This window comes from Gopherus flavomarginatus, chromosome 20 (genome assembly GCF_025201925.1).
Source record: "Gopherus flavomarginatus isolate rGopFla2 chromosome 20, rGopFla2.mat.asm, whole genome shotgun sequence".
In the NCBI taxonomy this organism is placed as follows: domain Eukaryota; kingdom Metazoa; phylum Chordata; order Testudines; family Testudinidae; genus Gopherus; species Gopherus flavomarginatus.
Genome location: NC_066636.1, coordinates 22,936,228 through 22,952,185, shown reverse-complemented (window position 1 = coordinate 22,952,185; position 15,958 = coordinate 22,936,228). Strand labels below are relative to the sequence as shown.

At 51.6% G+C, this 15,958-nt stretch overlaps 1 protein-coding gene across 3 annotated transcripts; it reads right to left on the bottom strand.

Moving 5' to 3' along the window:
* Nucleotides 1-466: 466 nt before the first annotated feature.
* Nucleotides 467-15,827, bottom strand: LOC127038226 (uncharacterized). Of its 3 annotated transcripts, XM_050930741.1 has the most exons (8): nt 13,997-15,827; nt 7,428-7,643; nt 5,138-5,239; nt 4,073-4,111; nt 3,311-3,372; nt 3,084-3,150; nt 2,455-2,556; nt 861-956 (listed from the first exon to the last, which is right to left on the bottom strand). In XM_050930741.1, exons 1-7 carry the CDS (start codon nt 14,145-14,147, stop codon nt 2,501-2,503), a joined length of 693 nt encoding a protein of 230 aa, XP_050786698.1. In that variant the 5' UTR covers nt 14,148-15,827; the 3' UTR covers nt 861-956; nt 2,455-2,500. The 3 variants fall into 3 exon arrangements, with proteins under 3 accessions (XP_050786694.1, XP_050786695.1, XP_050786698.1); XM_050930737.1 differs by lacking the exon at nt 3,084-3,150 and having other exon boundaries at nt 467-956; XM_050930738.1 differs by lacking the exons at nt 2,455-2,556; nt 3,084-3,150 and having other exon boundaries at nt 467-956.
* Between the last annotated feature and the right edge of the window lie 131 nt (nt 15,828-15,958).

The window sequence follows — 15,958 nt, the reverse complement described above, 5'->3', positions numbered from 1 at the left end:
TGCGCCTCTGAGAGAGGTCAGTGGTCACCCCTTTGGGTGGGGGTTCAGCAGAGGGCGTGTTAAGCAATGGCTGGTGGATCAGCACTGAGCCAGGGGCTACGTCCTGGACAGAGGGCTCCAGCCCTCGGGAGGAGGTGGTACACAGAGGGTCTGTGCCCCAGGGCTGTGTTCAGGCTTCAGAGCCTTAAATCATCCAGAGGCAGGGTTCCCACACAGCGGTCTAGCGAGTGGCTGAGAGGGGCGCTCACTTGGGGCTGGGATATGGCCTAATCCTGCTTTCTTTGCAAACCCCCAACTCCCACCAGTTCGAGAATCGGGGCCAGCTGTGTTTCAAACATTAAATATTACTTTATTGGATGAAATCCTGTGTATTACACACACACACACACAAAAATGACCCCACCCCCATTGGATTGCTCTACAATTTTGATACTCCCGGAACCAAAAACAGTCCCCAATCTTGCTAGGATTTAGACGCGTACTTAACATTATGGAGAATCAGGGCCAAAGTTTGCCATCCACAAGAGAGCAGCACCACAATCAAGGCTAAGCAACAGTCCAGTGCCAGACAGGGTATTAGGATTCCTGGGTTCTGTTTCCTCGCTCTGTTGCTGGCTTGAGAGGCACAGTCACTTTGCCTTTCTGTGCCTCAGTTTCCCCTTCTAAATGGGGCTGTTGATATGTACCCCCATTTGCAATGCACCTTGAGATCTACAGGAGAAAAGCGCCATGTAAGGGGTGAGATTGACTGTCACCTCCCTTCTTCATCAGGGGACAAGGGGAAGATTTGGAGTGGGCTGGGATTGGCGTACAGAGCTTTCTTCAAAAGTGACCAAAGCCTCTGTGGTTTCTCCATGTGCTGGCGTTGCGCTGAGGGGCCAGGAAGCTCTGACAGGGTCTGACATCCTGGGATCGCTGCGCGGGGCTGCGCTATCAGCTGCTGCGTTCTGGTCAATCTAAGAGAAGCAAAATCCACATGAAAATGGGCTGGAAGGAAGCCAGGGAAGAGATCAAAGGCTTCCCCCGGCACTTCCCTTTCAGCACACAGCTGCCCGTGACTTGTGGGTGCTGGTGGGCACAGGATGGCAAGAGATGCAGAAAACCAGCCCTCCTGCCCGGGCCCGAGATTCTGGACTAATCACAAATCCGACTCTCCAGGAGCCCGACTGCTTGGGGTCAGCTGTGGAGTTTGCATCAGGACCGCTCGTCTCTGGGCACCTCCCCGGTGACCTGCAAACTCCTCTGTGCTTTGAGCCCAGCTAGGACAGGCCTGAGAAGTTCTCATTCTCCTCTCACACCGGTGTCATCCCTGCTTTGGGCTGGTGGAAAGAAGAGCAGGAGATGGCATGAGCAAAGGGGTCGGGAAGGAATTTTCCTCCAGGGCGGATTGGCAGGGGCCCTGGAGGTTTTTCGCCTTCCCCTGCAGCATGGGGCACGGGTCGCTTGCTGGTGGATTCTCTGCAGCTTGAGGTCTTCAAACCAATTTTGAGGATTTCAATAACTCGGTCCTGGGTTAGGGGTTGTTATAAAATTGGATGGGTGGGGTTCTGTGGCCTGCCTTGTGCAGGAGGTCAGACTAGATGATCATATTGGTCCCTTCTGACCTATGAGTCTATGTAAAGGCCCTGCGGGCAGGCGGACAACTCCCCCCTCCACTCCCAAACCAGGAAGGGGTTAACGACCTCCTGTGGTCACAATCAGCCCCACCTGTGGCCTTAGGTGTGCCAGAGCTGAGACTTGGAGGGAGGAAAGGCTGCATCCCCTGCTTGCCAGGCAGTTGTGGGGAGACTGGTCTCCAGTGAGCTGTGGGTTTTTCATTGTCTTTGGCTGCTCTGGCTCTCTGGATGGGATGGGCTCCCTCAGAGGCACCCAGCCGGCAGGACTGCTGTCACCCAGGGATTGACCTTCAAGGTAAGTCACCCAGGCTGGGATGGGGAGAGGCAGCCTTTGGCGACGCCCCGTGCTAAGTGGGTATTAATAACACCCAGCTCTTAGTGAGCGGTGGATGAAAAGTGCAAGTGCGTTGTGTGGGAGGGTTAAAAACCTCCTAACTGCATCTGTTCAGCAGCTACCCTTCATCCAGCCCTGGTTCCTAGCTGTGTCCAAGATGGAGACATGCCCACAGGCTAGTCCAGAACTAAGGTTTGCTGTTGGGGAAGGAGTACGTAGGTGGGCGGGACAGGGATGGCAGAAGGAGAGAGACATCCAGGGAGAAAGAGAGAGACCGAGCAGGACAAAGAGCCCAGCAGACACCGCCTGGAAGCTGGGAGCAGGGTGTCCAAGAGGAGTCCCTGGAAAGAGCAGCTGTCGTGGGTGCTGCAGTCAGTCAGAACTAAGCGTGAAGTTTTGCCATCGGCATCAGGGGCCAAGGATTTCACCCTACTTCTTGGAGCAGCTGCTGGCCTGTTGCTCTTTATTTTCAGAAAGTAAAACCAAGGAGCAGTGACTTCTTGCCTGGCTGGGGGAAGGATCTGGGTCAGAGAGAGCTTGTTCATCTCTCTCAGTGCTTAGAGTCTCCTTTGCCCGCAGCGTCTCCGCATGGGTCTGATTCCACGCCTGCAATACAAAATACAGCCACAGTAGATGGATCTTCGCCTGTGTGTGTGAATAGGGTGACTCACGGCTGTCTGCCTAGGGGGTGATCTGAAATTCTTCCCAAATGTGAATGGATGGAGCCTTGCTGCACTCTTGCTAAGCATTGTTAGTCCCATGTGGGGAAACTGAGTCACACAGGTGCAGTGGGTTGCCTGGGGCTAGAGCTAGGCACAGAGCCCTGGTGTCTGTCACTGGGCACTGTTCCCATGAGAACTAAGGGCCATAGTTTCAAACCACTTTTGTATTTGTGCAGGTCTGCTGGAATCAAGGGAGGTATGTGGGCATGAAACTGGATTAACACAGGGGCTGAATCAGGCCCTAAATTTGAAAAAATGGTTTAAGGCAATCTAGGAATAAAGCCCCATTCATGCGCAGGTGCTCACACCGAGGCTTTCTAAGCCGTGGAGTCATTGCAATAGAAACCAAAGTGGCGCTGTGGAGTGAGCGCTTTGAGATCTATGGATGCAAGTAGGGTCTGGATCACTTACGCCTCCATTTTACAGATGAGGAAACTGAGGCCTGGTGAGGTGACTTGCTCAGGGTCCAGTGAGGAGCCTGGCAGAGGAACAGAGGGCAGGATTCTGAACTCTCAGGCCCCTGCTCTCTCTCTCCATTCGGCTGGGCTAGCTCAAAGAGCGAGCCAGGTTCTAATCCTGGCACAGATGGCCATTTGCTGGGTGGCAGGAGGGGAAGGAAATATGTCTTAGGGACCTACCTCCGGATGGGGGATAACATGGGCTGCACCGTGAACCTCCTGATTGTCCTTTGAATCAGAGTCTGCAATACAACGCATCGAGCTGGTAATAAACCCACAAAGAAAAACAAGCCAAGGAAAACCAGGTTATGTAAAAATCTGTTGCTCCTCACCCCTTCCTGCTCAGAGCAATAATGGGGACTTGGCCCCAGCCTCTCAAAGGGATTTAGGCAACTAATTCCCATTGAAATCAGGCCAACAGGAGTCAGACCTTTAAATACCTTTGGGGCAGGGACTGTCTTTGTTTCCTGTGTTCGTACAGCTCCTAGCATCCTGGGGTCCCGGGCCATGGCTGAGGCTCCAGGTTCCATTGCAATATGAGTAACTAATGCATGTTTGTAGGGTTTAGCCCTAACTGGGCTGAGCAGTGGAAACTGGCAATGCTCAATAAACAGAAAGTGCAAAAGGGAAAGGAAAACAGACCATGATGGGGTGGGGGGTATCTTGTTTGCAGTGTTATTGTAGCCATGTTGGTCCCAGGCTATTAGAGAGACCATCCCTTTGAGAGGCCATGAGATCTGTACTCCTAAATCACTTGGGTTCAGATCCTTAAAGATGTCTGGGTGCCTAAATCCTGGTGAAATCAGGCCATCGGTGGGAGTTAGACCCTTAAATAATTTTGAGAGTCTGGCCCTGGGACAGCCCCAGATCCTAACTACTCAGATCTCCAATGATGGGCACAGCACAGTGTGAATATAACAGAAGGAGGGGAGTGAATCTTACCCGAGGATTGATCAATGGACCCCGCTCTGCTGCGGCTTTCTGAGGAACAAAACCAAAGGGCGGCGTTAAGTGAAATCACCGGGGGGATAAATGGTTTTTACGTTCTTCTGCATTCTCCATAGAAAGCCCCGTGGTGGTGAGGAAGACGCGGGGAGTGGGTGGCAAAGGGCTTTGGCAGGAGACTCTAGAGCAGGGGTTGGCAGCCTTTCAGCAGTGCTGTGAAGTCTTCATTTAGTCACTCTGATTTAAAGTTTCACGTGCCAGTCATACGTTAACGTTTTTAGAAGGTCTCTTTCTCTAAGTCTATATTATAGAACTAAACTATTGTTGTATGGAAAGTAAATAAGGTTTTAAAAATGTTTAAGAAGCTTCATTTAAAACTAAATTAAAATGCAGAGCCCCCCAGACCGGTGGCCAGGACCGGGGCAGTGTGAGTGTCACTGAAAATCAGCTTGCGTGCCGCCTTCGGCACACGTGTCATAGGTTGCCTACCCCTCCTCTAAAGTGAAATTTCAACCCTGACTCTCTTAATGAGCTGGCTAGTGTGTGAGTGCATCGTTGCTCTCTACTGGATGAAATCAAAACTACTCCATGGTGTCAAAGACCCTACACAGCTAGTCACTGATGGGGATTTTCCTGTAGCTCAGGAGGCAGGGGCCTGAGGTTTGGGAGCAGCAGGATCTAAAGTCTGACCCTGCTGGGGGCCCCAGCATGCAGCATAAGTCCCGAAGGGCTGTGGGGACCTGTAGCAATGTTGCTTCCTGGCGTAGCGATGTGCCGCTGCCACGACGCAGGGGCATCGTATTGCATGGGGCGTACAAGGTCACTCTGCACAGAGAATGCCACTGCGCCTCAGCCCACCTGACCTCAACGCGCAGCCCAGGTTTGTTTCAGTGTCGGGCCCCCAAAAGAAGGACCATCTGGTTTAAAACCAGGCAGCTGACCTGCCTAATTCAGAGTCACCCCCCACCTTTCACTGAAGTTAACCTGGATTTGCACCAGGGCAGTTGAGATCAGAATCGAGCCTGGAATTTCCAGGCTAACAGAGCCAGGCCACACTCGCACCTCTCTCTGTGGTCTTCCTGTACGTGAAATACAGGGTGATCAACGCAATAACCATGAACGCCGGCGGGACCCAGTACTTGATTGAGCTGGAAACTGCGGCGCCTACAAAGGGAAGAGAAGGAATTGAGTCACAGCCAGGGCCAATTCCTCAGCTGGTGTAAACCCATACAGCTCCAGGGATGGCGGCAGAGCCGGGCTGATTCAGAGCAGCCTTGAAAGGGTCTCCAGTTAGTTCACTGCCTTAAACCCGCTTGTCACTTTGCCCTATATTGTAATGGTAGCACCGAGAGGGCTGGCCCTTGGGTGCTGCCTCTGCCCCATGGAGCTTACAGTCAAAGCAGAAAAAGGGCAGGAAGGGAAACTGAGGCAAGGGGCAGGAGTAGAACTCAAGGCTCCTGAGTCCCAGGCCAGTGCTCTAACCAGTAGGCCACAGACCTATCTAGCAAATGGGTAGAGCTGTGGGTGGGAATATTGAATCTGACCGTGGCAGTGCTTGCTCAGCGACACTGTACTGGAATTCTTGCTCTCTCCCCTGCAGATAGTGCAGGTGTAGTTCAGGAAGCCATCGGCCGGCTTCTGGGTGATGTGGAGAACGGGCTCCTTGGACAGAACATGGCTTTTCCCGGGCTGCTGCCAACTGTACTTGATGTCCCTGCCTCCTTCCCGCGTGGTGCAGGTCAAGGTGATGTTGCAGATCCCCTCCCCAAAGTGGATTGCAATCACTGGCTTTGACAGCTGCTCTGCTGGGTTGACACAGGGACAATCATCATCATCATCCTTTGCTCACCAAGCACCTCACTCAGGGAGGTCAGGATCATCCTGCTCATTGCACAGATAGGGAAACTGAGGCATGGAGCAGGGGGAAATGACTTGCCCACGGTCACCCAGCAGGTCAGTCAGGGCCGGCACTTCCATTTAGGTGGCCTAGGCAATTGCCTAGGGCGCCAGGCGGCTCCAGTGGACCTGCCGCAGGCATGCCTGCAGGAGCTCCGCGAGAGCCGCGGACCAGCAGACCCTCCGCAGGAATGCCTGTGGCAGGTCCACCGGAGCCACAGGACCAGTGCACGGGGTGGCGAAATGGCTGTGAGCCTAGGGTGCTAAAAGCACTAGCACCGGTCCTGAAGCCAGTGGCAGAGCTGGGGCTAGAACCTGGGTCTTTAGAGTCCCAATCCAGTGCTCTGGGCACATGTGTGGCAGATCCAACTGCAGTGTCTGCAAATTCAGCTGCCTGTAATTGCAGTCAGAGCCGGCTCCAGGCACCAGCAAAGGAAGCAGGTGCTTGGGGCGGCCAATGAAAAGGGGCAGAACGTCCAGGTCTGTGGTGGCAATTTGGCGGCAGGTCCCTCGGTCCCTCTCAAAGCGAAGGACCCACCTCCGAATTGCTGCTGAAGAATGAAGCAGCACGGCTGAGCTGTTGCTGAAGGGCCGCAGATTGGGGCTTTTTTTTTTTCTTTTTTTTGCCACTTCGCCACTTGTGGCGGCAAAAAAGCTGGAGTTGGCCCTGCAGGGAGTAAATCCTAGGACTTAATCTTTATGATCTGTATTGTGGTGGCCCAGGGCCCCCTGGTGCTAGGTGCTGTACAACCACAGACCAAAGGAATGGCCTCTGCCCCAGAGAGCTTCCAGTCACCTCTGTTTGCAGTTTGTGTGGGATGCTAAAGGCTGACATTTTGAAAGTCACCTAAGTGACTTGGACACATAAGCAGCTTTTGGGGGGCTGAGGCACTTAGCCTTCATTGGCTTTTCAGGAGATCTCGACTTGCCGAATTTTCTCGGAAACTTGTACCCAGTGTGCCTAGAAGTGACACCGCACCAGCAGGACAGAGAGCTGCTTTCGAGAAACTGTAGCTTGGCTAATAAAGCAGCCCTGGGGAGGGAAAGGTTAGCATTAAAGTCTGTATTGAGTGGCTTTTTGGTGGGGAGGAGGGTACACGCTGAGTGGAGGGACCCAGGCCTGGAATGGGGCAGATGCTGCTATTCTTTCTCTCTTAATACAGCTTTGTTTCTCATTTGCTTTGTCTTTGGCCGTGTGCTGAGCAGAGGTTTTCCTTGAGCAGCTTGTGGCAGGGCCTCAATCACTCCTCCGATGCCTGTGTAGCTACAGTTACACCCAGTTCAAATTTCTGAGTCATTCGAACCATTTCCCAACCTGCTGGAGTCTGCCATGTCCCCTTCTGCAAGAAATCCCATTTGGCTTATCTGAGTGGCTTTACTCCTGAGTAACAGCTCAGCGAGGGGAGTGGGGGCTCGCCCTGAATGTGGTTGGCAGAGCTCTCTGCCCAAGACTTACTGGTTTTGCGCCCAGTGGTGTCCTTTCCCAGGATGAGAACTGTTGCGTTGGGCATTGTGGGTCCTTCTCCTGCGGAAGTGGCTGTGTTCGTAGTGACCCATGTTGCATTTCTGTCTGTTCTCTCCGCTGTCCAGGTGAAGTAGCTCGCTGTTCCTCCGAGACGCCCCCTTTCCCCCGTGTCCTTGGACAATTGTCCTTGTTCTGCTGCTCTGGCAACTGCAAAAATTGTAACAGGTTTTGTTTTTTTGTTTTCAAATGAAAAATTGCACATTAGCACTACATAGACACAGCATTTTTGTGTGCTGTTTCTACAGTGCCCACGTCAGTGGGGTGCTGGTCCATGAACAGGGCTCTTAGGTACTACAACAATACAGATAATTAATATTAATTGCCAACCCAAGTGTTTAAAAACCAGGAGGCATGCTCCCAAAAATCCACACAGCTGATTAAAATCTCATATTTTTCAGCTAGTAAATAACTTACGATTCTCTCTGGCTCCTGATTTCTGGGCCTCTAAGGTGCAATTGCTTTATGTTTTCAGGCTTTTTGCTTTCTAATCCCACAGGCTAGAAATGTGTGCTTTGTTTGTTTGTTTGTTTGTTTGTTAAACAAATAAAGGAAGTGGAGATTATTATCTAATCACAGGATTCCAGGAACAGGCACTTTGAAAAACACCAAACATTGTGAACAGAACTGGGCAAAAAATATGTCAGTGAATGGTAAATTTGCCCAGCACAATTTTTTTTTCAGGGAACCAAAACTATTTGTAAATTTGGGTTGAATTCAGCAAATAGTTTGTACAGGAAAAAAAAATTATTTTTTGGAGGGTGTGAAGGGGAAATGTCAAATCAAACCATTTCGATTCAAATCAACATTTTCAAAACATTTCACTTGACCCAAACTAATTTTTGTTTGTTTGTTTATTTGTATTTTTGTTTCAGGGAGGGGAAGAACAAAAACAAAAATACTCAGTTTTGATTCAAAACAATCTGACTTTTTAGATTTTTGGTTTGGTCACTGAACTGAAAAAATCAGTTATTTGCCCAGCTCCAATTGCGAGACTTGCGATACAGTCACAAGAGTTGGCAATACTGGGACTAATCCAGACCTGGCCTACGTTGGTGCAGCTCCAGCTGAGGTCAATGAAGCCGTATCAGCTAACGCCAGCTCTGCCTTTACCCCCCTCTCTTCTGCGTAAAACACACATTGCCATTCAGTGGGCCAGATTCTCTCATCTGATCCTGCCCCTCTGCTCCACTCAGGCAGCACCGATTTCTTTGTGACCTCAAAGCATCACAACAATAATCTAAAAGGTAACAAGATCTAATAATAAATGTATACAGGTCTCATAGAGTTGGTGACCCTTCTAGTCAACATTGTCACCTTTCAATCATCATCTTGTTCATCATTCTGATCGCTGACGAGACTGTGCAGGTGACCACAGTCTTCATTGCCTTTGCACATACACAGGTCTGTCCAGGGCAAATTGTTCTGACCACAGGCATAGCTGATTGTGTGGCTACCCCTTCTGATGGAGTCACAAATAAGGTCTTGTAGAAGCTAAGATCTCACTGGGCCCTTGAAGGACACAGGAAGTCATTCATCATCCACATTTTTTCATCCATGTGACAATGGTGATCCAGCATCGGGTGTCATCCAAATTTGTGTTTGCTAAGATGCTCTTGTGACATGTTCTTCGAAACTGTCCACATGGTGGGCGTTTTCCCAGTGACTTGTCGATGGCTAGATTGAGAGGAAATCAATTGAGGTCTCTGGGGGTCTCCTTTTCTTTCTCGCTCTGGTCATACGACAGACACTGCTACCAACTTCCTTACTGCAGAAATTGCAGCTTGTCCATCAATCTCTCCTAATTTGGCAGGATCTCTGAAGTGGTATGCTCCCTTCGTGCTGACAATATTAAACACAGATTCCCGCCCCTCCCCAATACCAGATAGGGATGACACAGAGTCACATCCTATGAATGCGTGTGCAGCCAGGAAGTACGTTGCAGAAGTCAGGAGTGAGTGCATCGCAGATTGCATGCATGGAGATAGAGTGATGCTTGCCAATTGCGCTTATCTGGCCCCCATTGCTGTAGGTTGTGTCTCGCAATCCTTAATGTAGTTATCCTTGCAACACCCCTGTGAGGCAGGGCAGAGCTATTGACCTCATTGCACACATTGGGAAACTGAGGCACAGAGCCTGGTGGACCAATGGGCAGTGGCGATGGAACGCTTTTTATAGTGGGGGTGGTGAAATCCAGCAAAACTATCCCCAAACTCTTTACCTCATGTCCCCTCGCCCCCAGAGCTGGGGCTAGGTGCACGGCCATGTTTCCAGAAGGGGAGGGCACATGGACAGGAGTAAGGGGACCGAGGCCGGGGCCCTGGCTTGGGGCAGGCATGGGGCCAGTAGCGGAGTCCCGCATGCAGGGCTGACAGCCGGGACCTTGGGCATGGGGCCAGCAGCCAGGACCCCACATAAAACCTGGGGATGCTGCAGCAACCCTCCACCCCTAGTGCCCATGCCAATAGGCGTTAGATACTGAAATACCTCTGAGGATCAGCGTCTAAGTGACTTGCCCAAAGTCCTGCAGCAAATCTGTGGTAGAGCACTGCAGGCACTTGAATCCTCTTGTATCTAGGCCAGTGTTTCTCAACCTTTTTGATACCAGGGACTGCTTGCTGCCTTCCTAAACTGTGTCAGGGAGATCTCAGGAACCGGCGCCGGTCCACAGACTGGTCATTGAGAAACACTCTCCTAGGCTACCTGCCAGCTGAGCATCCCCGGGACAGTGCGGAGGAGTTATCAGCTGCTGCGGAGTTGGTATGGGCGTTGCTCTGTCCCCAACCCCCCTCTCTTGGCCCCAGTCCTGTGTGATCCATCTACCTACCTACTGAATCTAATCTAACATGGTACATGACTGGCTGATCCTGATCCTGTGAGCTGGTGCATGCTCTAATCTCTTTGGGCCTGGGCACACTAGGATGAAAAGAGTTTTCTTTAAAACGTGTTTGAAAATACCCCCATTTAATCCTAATACCCCTAGTAGAAATGAATTGGGAGGGCGAGAATGAAAGCCTTGGTTGTCACTGCTCAGAAATATTGCAGGTGCTCAGTGCAGAGATGGTTGCAAACAAAAGAAAGGGTGAGTGGGTGATTAATATTTAGAGACATGCACAATCCGGAGTAACCAGGTCAGGCTACTGAGATTGACAGCTTGATGGGCCTCTCTCTTATCCCAAGTATCAGGGGGTCGCCGTGTTAGTCTGTATCCACAAAAACAAGGAGGAGGCCGGTGGCACCTTAAAGACTAACAGATTTATTTGAGCATTAGCTTTCATGGGTAAAAAACCCACTTCTTCAGATGCACGTCTTAAACCTACTTCTCTCATCCCAGTGGCAATCGGGGTGACTGTATAAAAGGCACTCACAGGTGGAAATGGAGAAGTAACAAAGCTGGTGGGAGTGGAGAATTGGACCCTGCATCTGTTCCCAGGGTCTGAGAAATCCTCCCCTCCCCTCAGTCTCAGGGAATATTATCCAGAAGCTTTTCTCGGAGCTCATCCCTGCAGCGGCTGAGCCTTTGACTATGAAGTGCTATATTCCTCTTTGATTATTTAAAGACATGGTAATGCGAGGCAATCCGAGGATCTGCATTGCAAAGCAGGAAGTTTGAAAAAATTGCCCGCAATCATTAGCTTCCCATTCAAGCTGCTGCCTCATGCAGTTTTCTGACATTCCCTCGCCCCTTGAGATAGTAACCAACTCCAAGGCTCTGGTTCTCAGGTCTGCGGACCCCCGGGGAGCCGCAGTCTAGGCCTCCCTTTGAAATTTTTTAGGGGTCTACACATGAAAGAAGGTTGAAAACCACTGTTCTAAGGGACAGAACGTCATGGCACCTAGCTCTGGGCCTGAACTCCTCTCTCCGCGCCCCCAGGTTCCAGTCTGCCTGGGCTTGCTACATTTCCACCTGTCCTGCAGGAGAAAAGAGCCATTTGGATGGAAACTCAGACCTGAGCATCAAGACTGGTGCTGGAGGGATGAGCACATCAAGGACCACAGCTTTGGGGTGCATTTGACTGGCTGGCCAGCTTTCTGAGCTAGAACAGTGTCCCACCCTCAGAGCACACACAGCTAATGAGTGCTCTGCTTCGAGTGTCTGGTTGGCTGCACGGGGGCCGTTGTGGGCGGAGCTCTTTGGGAAGCTGAGAACATGCGTCTCGATCGGTCCCCTGGGCACCACCTTGGCGGCATCCAGTGGGTGTCACTGTAATTCGGACCCCTGCGAGCGTCCCGTAATGCGCCCGCAACAGAGGGCGAGAAGATGAGATTCGTACTCGCTCAAAGGGCAGATACAAACGGGCAACAATCTGGAGTCATTAAAGGAACATAGTGACCCAGCTTGACCTCACCCGACATGCAGCTGCAAGCTAAGGCTTTGTCATAGCTGCCCCCCACCCCACCCCAAGCCCTCCCCAGGGGTCTGGGCAGGGTGTACATACTGACCCTGACTACCTGCAGCGAGGCCAAAACGGCTACTGCCTGCTCTCCACTAGGAGAACGATCTCCATTTGAAAAACCCATCCGGCCTCGGCAGTGAAGGCAAAACCTGTGGAATGTGGAGCAAGGGGGTAACCCTGGAGATTCCAGGCCTGGGGGCTACCTGGGGGGAGGGAGGGCCAGTCCCATCCTATGTCAGTCCTGCTTGGGCACAGGACTGGAGTGTCCGGCTTGTGACTTGTGCCCCAGGCTGCATGTTCCCTCACTGCTGTTTGAGGGAAACAGGACTTTGTGCCTGTCTGACAAAATCCTTGGTGCCATCTGTTTACAATTCTTCATCCTCAGCCAGCTCCGGTACTTTCCTTTTGATCAACCAAAGCGGGCACCAGAACGTTGGTGTAAATTAGAATCAAGGCCTGTCAACTGGATTAACCATCTCTCCACTGCAGCCACGGCACCAATGGACGCTCTCCGCAGCTTAGCGAGCACAGACACCCCCTAGGAGTGACCGACCACATCTCCGACTGACAGGAAGCGCCTGTTGGGTGAAGCAGCTGTTGCCCAACACCTGCTCAAGCAACCCTCCTAGAAGCACGGTGCTGAAGTGCTGTTGAGCAACACTTCCCCCAGAGCTCATGCAAAAACTAGGGGAGCATCGAGCGGTTACTTTGCTGCTTCATGGTGACAGATGGAAATAGCAGGACCCTGAGCAGCCGCAAACTGACCCTCACAGGCATTGGGAAACTCGCCCACTGCCCCCGACTCAGCTCTGCGGAGTGTGCAGCGATCTCTAGAACGTCTGAGCATAGCCAGGGATGGCTCAGTGTCTGCAAGAACCAGGCCCAAGGACAGTGGATGGAAATCAGTAGCAGGGAAACTTTTACAGCAAAGTGGTTGTTTATTTGTGTAACCGTCGCATTTAGGAGCCTCAGTCATGGAGCAGGACCCCATGGCGCTAAGTGCTGTACAAATACGCAGCAAACCAAGACAAGCCCCTTCCCCAAAGGGCTGACAATCGAAGTACAGACAGGAGACGGGGGAGCATCAGGAAACATTGAGACAACAGCCATCAGCCTGATAGGCTGGAGTCTCGGCTCACCAGCAGCCTAACCATTGTCCTGTTGTTTGAGGTTTTCGCTCTGATTAGCTAATTCAGAATAAAAGAGCAGTCAACACACAAACTCTTCATTCAGCTGCGTTAGCTGCACAAGTTCAACCCCAGGCTGCTCTATTGGCTTGAACTCCCACTGCTAACCCAAGTTAGATGCTGAGCTGTCTTATCTCCACTGCTATTTGAACCCGGTTTAGCTAACCTGAGTTAACTCACACTTCTTTTTGTAGTGTAGACGTGCCCCAGTGTAGCCAATCTGTGAACTCCCTGCTGCAGGAGACTCCAGTACTCTGGATTATACAAAGGGCTAACGCTGGATATTTAACCAACAGTGGCACTTCTTGTTTTCTGTGCTAAAAGACTAATTCAATCTTGTTTTATGGCTCTAGAGGTCAGAAAAGAAATCCCAGTAGCCAACCACACCTGCAGCTTTGCCCAGCTGTATTATGTGGAGTTTTCAAACTCTTCCACGGCATCATGCAGAGGAAGGACTCCAGGCGTGGGGGACCAGTGGCAGGGGACAGCTTGTACGGTGTTTCTGGAACTTGTCCAGGTTCACAAACCAGTCAGTGACCAAGCTGGGACCACCACTCAGCTGAGTTCCCTACTGTGACTACTGGCCCACGCTCCATCCTATCCCACACTGACCAGTGGAGCTTACAGCCCAGGTTCCAACTCCCTTCTGCCTCATGATTAGACAACCTGCCCTTCCCAGAGCTGGGACTGGAAGCCAGGAGTCCTGCTTCCCTTCCCCTGCCTTCGCCACTAGACCAGATTCATCCTCCGGGGGTTTTGCTTTCACTTGATGCTCTGATATAAAAGCTCCCTGAGCGTCAGCTACATCCGTAAGCACAGATCTATCCTCTTACAGGTGCAGCCAGGGTCACTACAGGCCACTAGAAAGAAAACAGCCCTCGATCTCCCCCCCCTCCCCCAGTCCCTGACTTGGACTCACCAGTTCCAGCACACAGCACCGAGATCCAAACCCACCACACGCTTCTGTCTTTTGGCACCATTCTCTGAAACTCAACCACATGCAGCTGAATTCGCAAGCTCTTCCCTCTCCAGCTTCCTCTTGGGGGATTAAACAAATGCAAGAAATCCATGTAGCAATCTGGGTGATGAATAAGAAACAAGTGGCATTCTGGGCTTCTGGTTTACAGCTGGAGTGACTGGTTTGAGAAAGGTGGCTTTATTCAATTGCAATGTCTCATTGATTACTGAGTGTGTTTATCACAGTAATGCTGAAGGAGCTGCTGAAAGCAAGGAAGGGCAGGGTGCTTGGAGCTGTACAAACACCAGGTCACAGACAGTCCCTGCCCTGAAGATCTTATAATCTAAATAGGCAACACAACAGGGGCGGGGAATAAAACATTCCAACAGCGATCAGGGTGATGGGGGCACATGTCATGTTGGTGACCCCATTTTGGAGGGAGTGGGGTTTAGTCAATTCCATTAGCTAAATGGAAAGACATGGGATGGGAGAGGGTGGAGTGAACAGAGCAGGGAGAAGACCGATGAGGGGAAGGAGGGATGGATGTGGAGCTGCTGGTAATAATTCCTGAATACAGCTGCCCCTTGGTGATCCGAGCGGCTAGTCAGATTTCAGGGCCCCTGGGGCCGTGCCGGTGGGAAGTAGACAGTGATGGAGTCAGATATCTTGTCTGACGCTGTCTTGTTTGTTTAGTTACAAGGAAAGTACAAAATCCTGCTGCTCCAAATGCAGGAGGAACCGAGAATGAAAGAGGCAGTTTCTGAGCTCACAGCCCCAAGTCTCTGTAGCCAACAGCAGCCCCAACAGCTGTCCAGCTTTCTCCAGGGTGCCATTGTGCTCTCACGCTACGGCTTGGCTTTCTGGCTTTTGGCCTCCACCTCTCTGTTGTGTGTGATTTACATGCACCTGCTCCCCACTCAGGCCAGACTCCTGGGTGGGATCAAAACCCCCTTTCCCCTTGCAGGGGTGGGAGGCGGTTCTGATTAACCCATCCTGACAGTTCTGCTAATTGAAGGGTTTGCTGATGCCCAGTCTCAGAGCCCATGACCATCAAAGCAGTCACCAGTGCCCCTAGCATAACACTGCTGTACACTGGCCTGGCAATTGGGATGTTACTGTATGAATATATTGGGTTAACTCAACAGCGGGCTGGCTGGGGAAACAGGCAGGAGGGAAAGGAATGGCTCAAGGTAAGCGCCCGCTCAGCCAGCACTTGAACTGGCAAAGGACAACACCAGACCTATGGGCTCTGAGGGCTCCGGCTCAGCCTACAGGGTCCGTCTTGAAAGTCCAAAGGCCGGGAACAGAACAAAAGAACTAGAGCAGGATTTAAAAGGGACCCGCTCAAGTGTGTGTATACAGGAGGTTAAAGGGGGGGCAGTATTTGTTTGAGGGAGCCAAATTGAGACATGACCCCGCTGGGGCTGCGTGAAGGAGCTGGCCTGCCTAGGTCACTAGCAGGGGATGGTGAGACTGTAGGGGAAGAACTGGCTGGAGCCTGTCTTTAAAAAGCCTCTTTCTCTAAAAGCTTTGTTCCTACTGCAAAGAGAACGCGCGCTGTTGTCTGCAGAAGGCTGGCTGGTTGCCGTACGCCGGTCACAGTGTCCCAAAGGGAAGAACTGCCCATGCCGAACCTGGTCACACCTTCAGGATGCCCTGGGGGCAGGGGCAAGGGCTGTAGCCCAGGGCTCGGGCTAGGCTTGGGAGAATGGTGGCATTGTGTGCAGGAGGGCTGATGCCTGAGGGGATGCACGCAGAGACCACGTGACCCGCACACAATTCTCTGTTACTCTCACACTCTAGGGCACCCACCCCTCCCCTGTTCCTAGGGCTCAGCCATCACCCTGCGGGGTTGCAGGAGCTTTTACCAGTGAAAGAGCCTTACACAGTAATATCCTTATCCTCTATTTATTAACCATCACC

What these genes read in the sequence shown, in the direction of transcription:
- LOC127038226 (XM_050930737.1), bottom strand. Translation starts at nt 14,147, where the DNA reads ATGGATTTCTTGCATTTGTTTAATCCCCCAAGAGGAAGCTGGAGAGGG. An exon ending in CACCACTGGGCGCAAAACCA is followed by an intron (nt 5,240 to 7,427) that starts GTAAGTCTTGGG and finishes TTCCCTTTGTAG; the next exon opens with GCGCCGCAGTTTCCAGCTCA. An exon ending in GTCCATTGATCAATCCTCGG is followed by an intron (nt 3,373 to 4,072) that starts GTAAGATTCACT and finishes GTTGTATTGCAG; the next exon opens with ACTCTGATTCAAAGGACAAT.